General features: G+C 53.1%; 1 protein-coding gene across 1 annotated transcript in view; it reads left to right on the forward strand.

The window, feature by feature from the left end:
* Positions 1–11717, forward strand: part of LOC122368022 (4-hydroxy-2-oxoglutarate aldolase, mitochondrial-like) — a 19594-nt gene extending 7877 nt beyond the window's left edge. The window contains exons 3-7 of the mRNA XM_043341614.1: positions 7506–7580; positions 7874–8100; positions 8533–8697; positions 8970–9066; positions 10245–11717. Coding sequence (XP_043197549.1) covers positions 7506–7580; positions 7874–8100; positions 8533–8697; positions 8970–9066; positions 10245–10525 — 845 coding nt within the window. The 3' untranslated portion in view covers positions 10526–11717. The remainder of the gene's footprint in view (positions 1–7505; positions 7581–7873; positions 8101–8532; positions 8698–8969; positions 9067–10244) is intronic.
* The last annotated feature ends 9 nt before the right edge of the window (positions 11718–11726 follow it).

The following is an 11726-nucleotide window of genomic DNA, read 5'->3' on the forward strand; positions in this document are numbered from 1 at the left end:
TTTACAGGAGCAGGACATGTATACAATATATCCTCTGTCCTTGGGGATCTTGCTGCCAAGTTGAGGTACGATGACTGAACTTCAGGATTGATCAACCTTTTCTTAGCCACTTCTTATAAACGAGAAAGACCAAACGCTTGTTTGTAAACTGCGTTGAAAATTTAATGATCCACCTTCAATTCTGACATGAAGGCACAAATGAAATAGTTTCCTCTCCTTTTGGAATACACAAAGCAAAATATTTAATAAATTTTAGTGGATGGACAAGAGCAATTAGCATTCAAGTTAACTTCTGCCACTGTTGATGAATTACACTGACGCTTATTCGCTTCATATTTTGTAACAAACGCGCTAAAACTGCAATATAACAGCACTATATGCTTCTTGACAAAATGCAATAGTATTAAAAATTTAGCCCTGATGGCATTCATTCTTAGGGAAACGTAATAACAAAATATTTTGTAGTAACTATTAAATTTCGGCCGAAAACAGTGCACGGTTTAAAAAAGAGTCATTCCAATGACGGTCCATTCTTGCGGTCCTGAAATCGCCACTATTTCCGGACTCTCCAACGCAACTCGTTGTCCAGACGTAAATATGCATTATGACAATAGAATGGCGTCACGACATGACGTCAGCTCGCGAAACGTGATAGCAGCTTGCTGCTATCACGTTAGCAGCTTGCTGCTATCACCGGTGAAACAGGGCCCATATTATAGGAATCAAGTTAACTCTGTGGCAGTTGTGATACTGACCCTGACCGCACTCATTCATAGACTAAGATATAGACATGTATGCAGTGCCTTCCCTCTGTAACATTGTTTCTGTCTCGTCCGCAGGACTAGATATGTCCAACATTCACTGAATTCCGAATACAGAATATCGAAATGGCGCGCATGCCTATCTATGTTGGACATATCTTAATTTGCAATCAAGCATAACGTCGAAACCCGAGCCTCGAACCATGGCAACAGCCTGCCCATTCAGCGGCTGTGAATACGTCGTCGCTGCAGATACCGCACCTATCGTGGTCGTACAACTTCTTCAAATGCACCAGTCCGAGGCCCATACCCGGCCTACAGTGAGCATTACTGCCGAAAAGGTCACCAGACCGCGCGTGACAGCTGCCGGATCCAGCGAGGACTGGGAGTATTTCACCAGCCGATGGACGGAGTACAAGAAAGCCACCGGACTCACCGATACAGACTGCGTCATCCAGCTGCTTGAATGCTGCGACGAAGGCCTCCGCAGGGACCTCACCAGATTCTCGGGGGGCTCCCTCTCATCCAAGGACGAACAGACTGTCTTGGCCGCAATGCGAAGTCTCGCCGTCCGCGAGGAAAACCTCGCCGTGGCTCGCGTCCAGCTCCACAACATGACGCAGGAGCACGAAGAGCCGGTCAGGGCGTTCGCCGCTCGTCTTCGCGGGCAGGCGGCTGTCTGTAAGTTTCACGTCACCTGCGAATGCGGACGGGTCGTCAGCTACCAGGATGAAGTCACACGCGATACGCTCGCCAGGGGGCTAGCGGACAGGGATATTCAACTGGACCTCCTCGCCCAAGGCCAGACACCGATCCCCCTGGAAGAGACCATTCGTTTCGTCGAAGCAAAAGAGGCTGGTAAGCGATCCGCTCAGACGCTGGGTCAGTCTCAAGGTGTGGCCGCCGCCCGCAGCCAGTACCGGCGAGCGAAAGCGAGCATCGGCGAGCAGGAGCGGCGAGTATCAGCTGGCGATGCTGGCCGTCAACAGAGTTCAGTCGCAGGACCGGCCGACGTCTGCCAATATTGTCGTCGGACAGGTCATGGCGTAAAAGCCTCTGTCGCGGTTCGCGCTAAATCCTGTCCCGCCTACCGCAGCCAGTGCCGTCATTGCAGACGCCGGGGCCACTTCACCGAGGCCTGCCTGCAGCGACAGGCAGCCGGTATCGCGACTACACATCCGGAGGGCGATGATGACGCTCCCAGTGACGCTCTCTGTAGCCTCAGAGACTCAACGCACGACACGGTAGCTTCATGCACCGCCGCAGCCATGCGGCACCACATGTACGACGACATCACCCAGAGCTGGTGTCAGCAACCCAGCCAGCCCCAGCCGTCGATTAAACTGGACCTCTCGCTCCAACCGGCCGATTACGGCGCCCTGGGCCTCCAGTGCACGGTCAGCCAGGCCACCATCACTCAGGAAGTCATCGCCGACACAGGCTGTCAGAGCTGTCTGGCGGGCATCTCTCTCATGCGACGCCTTGGCGTCACGGAGGCTGACCTCGTCCCGACGTCCCTGAGGATGCACGCAGCAAACGGCGATCCCATCGACATCCGCGGAGCGTTGATCCTACGTATATCCGGCCACCGCGACGGCATTCGGCGGGAGACTCGACAGTTCGTGTACATCACGCCGAACTGCGACACCATGTACCTCAGTCGAGATGCCTGTCGTGACCTCGGCATGATCGACGCCGCTTTCCCCGCTGTCGGGCTCGCGTCTATCTCCGCGGATGGGATCGGCATCGACGAGTACAACGCATGTTCCTGTCCTCGCCGTCAGACGCCTCCGCCTAAGCCAACAGAGCTACCTATGCCGGCAACGGAGAGCAACGTCGACGCCCTGCGTCAGTGGCTGGCCGACTATTACTCTGCGAGCACGTTCAACACCTGTGAACATCAGCCACTCACGCCGATGGACGGTCCACCCCTGCGCATCATGCTCAGACCTGACGCCGAGCCAGTGGCCCACCACAAGGCTATCCCAGTACCACTGCACTGGCAGACGGAGGTCAAGGCCGCCCTGGATCGCGACGTGCAGCTGGGGGTCATCGAGCCCGTACCGATTGGTGAGCCGGTGACCTGGTGCCACCGGATGGTCGTCGTCTCCAAGAAGTCGGGAAGCCCTCGCCGTTGCGTCGACCTTCAGCCCCTGAACCGCTGCGCCGCAAGAGAGACGCATCATACCCCAAGTCCCTTCCACCAAGCCCGGTCTGTGCCGAGGTCGACCTACAAGACGATACTGGACGCCTGGAATGGCTACCATTCGGTGCCCCTACACGAGGAAGATCGACACCTCACCACTTTCCTGACCCCTTGGGGCCGATACCGTTACTGCGCGGCACCCCAGGGCTACATCTCCAGCGGTGACGGGTACACGCGCCGCTATGACGAGATCGTGATGGCGGCAAACCTGTCACACGACTGCTACACGAAATGCATCGACGACACCCTTCTCTGGGGAGACAGCATCGAGGAGGTGTTCTGGCGCACTGTGGAATGGCTGGACATGTGTGGCCGTTCCGGCATCACGCTGAACAGCGAGAAGTTTGTCTTCGCCCAGAAGACAGCGGAATTCGCTGGGTTTGAAATCACGCCTGACACAGTCCGCCCGTCTCATGCCTTCCTTCAGAGCATCACCGAGTTCCCCACTCCCAGGAACCTGACAGACGTCCGCGCGTGGTTCGGGGTCGTCAATCACGTCGCCTACGCATTCGCCATGGCGGATGCCATGCTGCCGTTCCGGGAACTCCTGAAGCCCGGCAAGTTCACGTGGACGGATGAACTCCAGGCACTGTTCGACATGTCGAAACGGACCATCGTCGAGGAGGTCACGAAGGGTGTCCAGATCTTCGAGACAGATCGCCCAACCGTCCTGGCCACCGACTGGTCCCGTACTGGTATCGGTTTCTGGTTACTCCAGAAATACTGCACATGCGCCGGTCGGTCACCACTCTGCTGCGCTGAGGGCTGGAAGACCACGCTGGTGGGAAGCCGCTTTACATCCGGCGCTGAATCTCGGTACGCCCCGGTCGAGGGCGAGGCGCTGGCAGTGGCCGACGCCCTCGAGAAAACGCGCTTCTTCGTGCTCGGCTGCAGCGACCTCACGGTCGTTGTTGACCACAAACCCCTCGTGAAGATTTTCGGGGACCGATCACTGGTCGACCTGCCCAACGCCCGTCTCCGTAATCTCAAGGAAAAGACCCTCCGGTTCAGATTCGACATCAGCTATCTCCCCGGAGTCAAGAACCGCGTTCCCGACATCGCGTCCCGGTACCCAACCGGCGCTCCCATCGGCATAAGCCTCTCCGACGACGTCACCGTCGACGATGCTGGCGAGGTAGCGGCAGCCGCCATCACCACGATCCGGTCTGTCACCTGGGACCGCGTGAGGGACGCAACGGCAGGCGATCCGTCGATGATGCGACTTCTCGAACTGATCGAGGGAGGGCTACCAGCCCACCGCCACGAGATGCCTGAGGAGCTCCGAGAGTATCATTCGCTCCGTGATGGCCTATACACCAGCGACGGCATCATCCTGTATGATCAGCGAATCGTCATCCCACCCAGCCTCCGCGAGGAGGTGCTCCAGAGTCTCCACGGTGCGCACCAAGGGATCGGCATGATGCTCGCGCGCGCGGCCGTAAGCGTGTACTGGCCCGGCATCACGTCAGCTATTCGGCGCGCCCGTGAACGATGCCACACGTGCAACCGGAACGCCCCATCGCAGCCATGGGCCCCACCTGAGGACATCAGTTACCCAGAGTACCCGTTCCAGCAACTATGCGCGGACTACTTTACACACTGCGGCCGTACGTACCTCGTCATCGTTGATCGTTATTCTAACTGGCCAATCGTTGAGAGAGCACAAGATGGCAGCGCAGGCCTCCGAGACTGTCTCTACCGCGTCTTCAGCACATTTGGCATCGCTGAGGAGCTGACGAGCGATGGCGGGCCGGAGTTCACTGCCCACGAGACACAGGCGTTTCTGGCCGACTACGGTGTTCGTCACCGCCGCTCCTCTGTGGCATTCCCACACGCGAACTGTCGCGCTGAGGTTGGCGTCAAAACCGTCAAACGCATGATCGAAGGCAACACAGGTGACAACGGGGAACTGAACGTGCGACGCTTCCAGCGCGCCATGCTGAACTACCGCAACACTCCCGACCCCACGACAGGGCTGTCGCCGGCCCAATGCGTGTTCGGTCGTCCGGTGCGAGACTTCATCCCGATACCCCCCGGTCAGTACCGTCCTCATCCCACGTGGCGCGAAACCCTGAGTGCTCGTGAGGAGGCACTCCGGAACCGCCACATGCGGGACCACGAACGCTGGTCCGCACATACGAGGCGACTACCTCCACTGACCGTCGGTGATGCCGTCCGCCTCCAAAACCAAATCGGAAGATATCCCAGGAAGTGGGACAAAACTGGCCGCGTCGTGGAGGTGCGACAACATAACCAGTACATGGTCCGGGTCGACGGCAGCGGCCGAATGACATTGCGCAACAGGCAGTTCCTGCGCAAATACACTCCGGTTGTTCCGGCTCGTCGTCAGCACACCCGAATGGACGAACTGCTCGACGACTTCCGCCGACATCCAACACGCGTGTCACAGTCGCACGCGAACTCTGGACTGACGCCACCCACTTCTCCACCTGCGGCGCAACCCCCCGGCTCTCCGACTCCAGTGGTCGGCCAGATGCCGGCGACGCCGCCGCGGGCGCCCCGTGGCAGGCCCCCGACACCGCGTCCACCCGCGCCATCGCCGCCTGTGGTGTTATCCCCGCGCGAGCGAGATGCGTCGCCGCCCCTTGTGTCCCCACAGTGTGTGACGCCGTCACCGTCCATGTCGACTTCACCACCACATCGCGTGTCCCCGCATGCGTTGTCGCCCGGTCATGCCACGCCGTCGCCGCCGGCCATGCCGCCCCCTGCCGCGCCAGGCTCGCAGCCGCTGAGAGATACTGAACCCGACCGTCCCCGTCGCAGTGATCGCCCGCGCCAAATGCCGATCCGCTATCGCGACCCCAATTTCACGCGCTGACTGTGCCACTGACTCCCTATCATTGTCAAACTCGGCAGTTGTTTGCGATGTTCGGATATGTTCCGCGTTTAGTGTTTGATCGTTGTCCCGGCTCGTTTTCCAGCCGGTCCACTCGTTCTGGTTGCCTAGAAGCTGTGTTTTGTTGCCCCCTGGGCTATTTGTTTGTTCGCGCTCCCGTGAATGCGACCCGTCGTTTGGCCTTTCGGCGTCGTTTCGTTACGGCACCCTTCAATCTATGCCAATCTATGTAAGTCTTTGTTCCCGGCCGGCAAAGACTGGGGGGAGATAGACATGTATGCAGTGCCTTCCCTCTGTAACATTGTTTCTGTCTCGTCCGCAGGACTAGATATGTCCAACATTCACTGAATTCCGAATACAGAATATCGAAATGGCGCGCATGCCTATCTAAGATACCTATGTAATCAAATTGCAAGTGCATGAACATGCTATCATAGTGTTTTGAAAGTAAATAGGCATTGACAACTGTGTTCCGCGCAGTGCCTGGCTGCTGTGTAGACCGAGACTCCTACAGCCTGCTGGCACAATTCTAGGTGACAGGAGAATTTAAGATTCAGATGCCATTGTATAATGTGCCCATCAAAGCAGGACATGACATGTCCCTTTCAACCAACCTCAACTATCTGCAGATTCTCCACCAACATGGTGACAGGACGGTCCCTGTCAGAAGTTTCATAGTGATATGTTCAGCACTATAGTGAGTTAATCATAGGCTCTCATCACTGGTAGTCCAACACTCTCAGCTGAGCTACAGGACTGTCAGGTCTTGTCAGGACCCAGTCTGGTGTTTCACAGTTCTTGATCTGCTTGGGAAATCCCAGGTTGTCAATGTCTGAGACAAGCTGGCAATATAGTGGGGTTTTGATTAAGTATTTATATAGTTTTGCACCAAGGCTACATTCTCAGAGTGAGTTTTATTCAGGCCAGCTGTGAACTGGTGAGAAAGGACCATGCTGGAACCTGAAAAAATCATTTTCTTGCATATCTCAATCTGCAATCAGGCTCAGAGTCATGATTAATCACTAAATTCATAGGTACTAGTGAATCAGGTGATGCTGATGTGGGTAGTCAGATGGTGGGCATCCCCCATGGTTGATAGTGCTCATGGATGGTCAGATGGGACATCCCCCATGGTTGATTGCTACATGCTCATCAAGTTTCCTGAGTAAATACCCAGATCTGCTGGTTGTTGCCAGTCTTCCTACCATTGAGATATAATTGAAAGGTTTAAATATAGCACAAAAGGTTAAATGAAAACTCTAGCTGCTTCACCAACCATGGACCATCATCTGTGTCATGTGTGTATGTACTCTTGTATGCCTAGCAGGCTCTTGAGGAAGCTGGTAGGTATGCTGATGCAATAGGTGACCTGAGTAGGAGCTCAAGTCACCAAATAGCTACCATGGTATGTGGGTGTGGTAAACCATTCAGACTTGGTAAGAGATACATTTTGGAACAGGAAACTTTATGTCCTTTGCCAGCTCTGTGTACATGAGAACATCACAAATTATATACATCTTCCTTTTCAGCTAAACACACAGAAGAACCATGTTTGCTAGAAGATTTTTGGCTGCCTCATCAGTTATGCAGAGGCAGTTTGTGAGGAGTATAAGCAAGTCAGTGCGGCTTCATCAGCTGGACCTTAAAGGCATTTATCCACCAATTTGCACACCCTTCACAGATGATGGCAAATTTGACATTAACTATGAAAAACTTGCAGAAAACATGAAGGTCTATCAGCAATCACCACTTAGAGGTAAGTGAGGCTAATGGTATGCACCTATCACATAGGTACATGGCATGATTTATACCTACTTGACTTAATTAAGTTTTTAGTTGTTTTAGCCAACCACCTAGAGGAGTAAGTAACCCTTTCCCTTCTTTCCAGGGTACCTCTTAAAGATATTGATAGTCTCCCCTCTCTAAAAGGTATCTGGTAAAGAACAGTAACTCTTTCCCTCTCCCCACAGGATGCTTGTTGCAGGGCATTTCCCCCTCCTGGGTGCCTGATAAAGAACAGTACCCCCCCCCCCCCTCCTCCCCCCACAGGATACCTGGTGCAGGGCAGTAACGGCGAATACATCTACCTGACCCCCTCTGAGCGTGTGGAGCTGGTACGCCGGGTCCGCCCCCTGGTCACGGACGGTCGACTGCTCCTGGCCGGCTCGGGATGCGAGTCGACTGCGGAAACCGTGGAGCTGTCGCAGCAGATGGCAGAGGCCGGCGCTGATGCGCTTGTCGTTGTTACGCCCTGCTACTACAAGGCGTCGATGAACGTAAGGGAAGATGAGTGGTGTTTTCGAGATACTTATAGATTGGGGGAGAGCAAGGGAGAGGCTGAATGCTAGCAGTGAAGGATATGGACGAGACGAACTAGCTATTTGTGTTTGGTCATAGTGTTTGTAGACCATCCGGTGATAGTGCATAGCGTGTGTAGTAAAAATGATGATGCTGAACACTACAGTACACGCAGCTCGTCCAGTAATGTGTTCCCTGTTTGCTTAGAAGGACGCTTAATGACACTGTACACTGTACAGTGTTCGCAGGAGAGACAGTACGTAACACTTCACGTTTTCATGATGGTGCGATGTTTGTAGGACGTTTACCCTACTCTGTTTTGATGACACTCAATAACATCGTACTATGTACGTACGACGGCGTGCGACAACATGGTACCATGACATTCAATAACATCCCTACGTTTCCAGGACGCGGCGATGGTTGCCCACTACACTGCAGTGGCCGATGCCAGCCCCGTGCCTGTGATTCTATACAGCGTGCCCGCCAACACGGGTATAAATCTGAGCGTGGAGGCGGTCACTCAACTGGCGCCGCACCCCAACATCATCGGCATAAAGGATAGCCTAGGAGATGTGAGTAACTGCCACTAGAGCTCCCGTGGCGGGATGGCGACACCATTGCAAATTGTGTATTGTTTATGCACGTTTTTGTTTGTAAGCTGGGTATCAAGTGTTGATTTGGTTTTGGTTAAAATTTAAATACATCTCTGGCATTCTGGTAGCTTTTTCAGCATAGCTTGCTGTTACGTGACTCCTAACTGGATCTTAACTACGATGAGAAAATATAAAACCGCAGCGTAGTCCCCTGGCTACCCTCTCACTGTACTACTACCCCTGTTCGACAGATCAGCAAGCTGGCTCAGCTAGTGGAGACCACCAAAGACGAACAGTTCCAGGTGCTAGCCGGCTCGGCTGGGTTCCTGCTGCCGGCTCTGCTAGTCGGTGAGTCGCGCGACATTGACGCCATCGCATATTTGTGATTTCATCTTCGAGGACGTGTGTACCGCGGCACCCTACGCTAACTTGTGCGGGCCCACCTACCAAGTACTAACCGTCAGCCGACCACTAACTGTGTAGCAAATTTAAGGGAAATTGAAGTCCCAGTCGTTCTCGAGAAGTGGAAGCGTCCTGCACGTGCAAACTGTGTAAAAAGTAACTGAGTTTTAGTTTTTCCCGGCACCTTACTTGCTGTTTCTTAACTAGGTACCAAAAATGAACCCAATAGGTCCAGCCACTCTCGAGATCTGGAAGCGACCCCCCCCCCCCTTGCACGTGCGCACGTGCAGTAGCACTGCAACCGTAACATGTGGACGTTGAAGTGCACTGCCCGGACTTTGCGGGGGACGACAATGGCTGGGGCAAAATGTATTCGCCCCAGTAATGATAGCAAACGGGACTTTTCACGTGGCACCTGCCGCGATGGTTTTCTATCTAAGTATCAAGTAGTCAGTTACGGGGTAGAAAGGATGGACTACCTTAAAAAAGACCGCAGGTCAATCGGCCCAGCGGCTGTCTCTGAAAAGCATTACAGGCCGGGCCGGGCCGGGCTGAAGCGATAATGCTCACATTTTCCTATGCATTGCAAAGACTCGCTTCGCGCTCGTTCCTAAGCCATCTGGTTCCATAGCCATGGTTCGCATATTCGTTTTGATATGAAGCCTAATAAACTAAACTAAACCGCGATACTTAATAGCCTTTGTTTGTGTTTACATAGAATCGGTGTCGATATTGACACTGTGCGGTGCTTGCACCATGGTTCTCCTAGATTGGCGCCAGCTGATTGATACCAGCTGATTTCGCGATATAGTTATGTTAAAATGGCAATATCATTATTTTCGGCTTCTTAGCAAAGTCCGAAAGACTTGGGAAATTTGCGGCAATTGTCACCTGTTTCGGCTTCAGCTGGCCTGGAACTTGACGTGTTTGACGGATTGACCAAGTACCAATACCTTCACCTTTCCTAGGTAAGCTTATTCCTATAAATACCTTTTACCATGCCATGTATTATGTAGGTAATGACTTATGCCTTCTCATCCTGCCACGTTTTCCATCCAGTGATGTCTGACATTCTATGCTGTGCAGTGTTTGTCTATCCAGCTAACACCGCTCCCTCCTTTCAGGCTGTGTAGGAGGTATCTGCGCGCTGGCCAATGTCGTCCCCGAGGCCGTCTGTCGTCTAGAATCTCTGTGGCGCTCAGGAAGCCTTACAGAGGCGGCCAAACTCCAGCGAAAACTAGTAGCCCCTAATGCCGCGGTGACTCGCGGATTGGGAGTGCCTGGGATGAAAGCCGCCATGGACGCGCATGGTCTGTACGGGGGTCCGCTGAGGCCCCCGCTGCTGCCCCTGTCAGACGCACAAAAGGTGGTGTTGCACAAGATCTTCGTCGACGCTGAACTGTGAGCCAAAAGTAGGTTCAGGCAAGGCGATGGCTCATTCAGGGCGTTAGGTCGGACGGGGCTGTAGCTCATTCAGGACCTTAGGTCGGACGGAGCGCAGCTCCTTCAGGGCGTTAGTTCAGGCATGACGGTGGCTCAGGCTGGGTGCTAGCTCAAATTGGGAGTAGCTCAGGCTGGGTGCTGTGCTGGGCCTGGCTCAAATTTGGGGTAGCTCAGGGGGTGTTATCTCAGATAGAAGGAGCTCTATAGTCTATACCTCTCTTCCTCGAATTGAAACTCATTGCAGGGGCCTGATGGGAGAGAGCTTACACATATTTACAACGAGGTCTGGGGGATTGGAAGATATATTTATACAGGGCCAGCGGGAGTTGCATGGATAGCGTATATATACGGCGCACACCAATCATGCTCGGTTTGTATAATTGACGGCATGTCGCTTTATTGCTGTCGTCAGAAGACGTGCATACGTAACAGCCTGAAAGGCTCTTTTAATATGTAGAACTTTGCGTAGAACAGTACGAAGTACGCTGCGATGACCTGACTTGAAGCGCGTAAATGGGCTAGTTGCTTATTTTATAGTACTTGCTGACTTATTTAGCGCTGCGTATTTGGTAAGACTACTACGCATTACCTAGAAGGTATGGGTTTTCAGGTTTCCCGTCACATTACGCGGGAAGTGGTTAGTGTTATGTCATTACTGTGATACCTTTTGTTGATTACTCGTCAAGTAATTCTTCATGAATTTTCGCTTGTGAGTTGTGATCAACTCATGTGGGCGATTTATGTTTTGACACCAGCTCGGCTATTTTAGTACGTCTTCTCCATAAACTGCGTCGGTATAGCCATAGAGCTAGGCATTCAAGAAATGTGCCATTGAAAACCTTGTGGTATTACCGTATTGTTCAACTTTCTTAGCATATGTGCAATGGAACTGCGTGATACCTGAGTGATGCCTTACAAAGGCTATCGAGCGTTTTGTGCTTTTAAAGTATGCTATAAAAGTGATTGCAAATTTAACAATGAACTAAGGTGATAAAGAATGTTTCACTGCCATTCCTGCCCCATGTAAAAATGCATGCAAGTTGCAACGAAGTCCTTGCCAGATCGTTGTATATCGTGTGCTGAGTTTTACTACACCGTTGGGTGAGCGGACGTTTACCTACCCATAAAAATAAATATCCCACTCGTAGCGGCTATTTTTTTTT

Source organism: Amphibalanus amphitrite, unplaced genomic scaffold (assembly GCF_019059575.1).
Source record: "Amphibalanus amphitrite isolate SeventyFive unplaced genomic scaffold, NRLGWU_Aamphi_draft 000915F_arrow, whole genome shotgun sequence".
NCBI classification, from domain to species: Eukaryota; Metazoa; Arthropoda; class Thecostraca; order Balanomorpha; family Balanidae; genus Amphibalanus; species Amphibalanus amphitrite.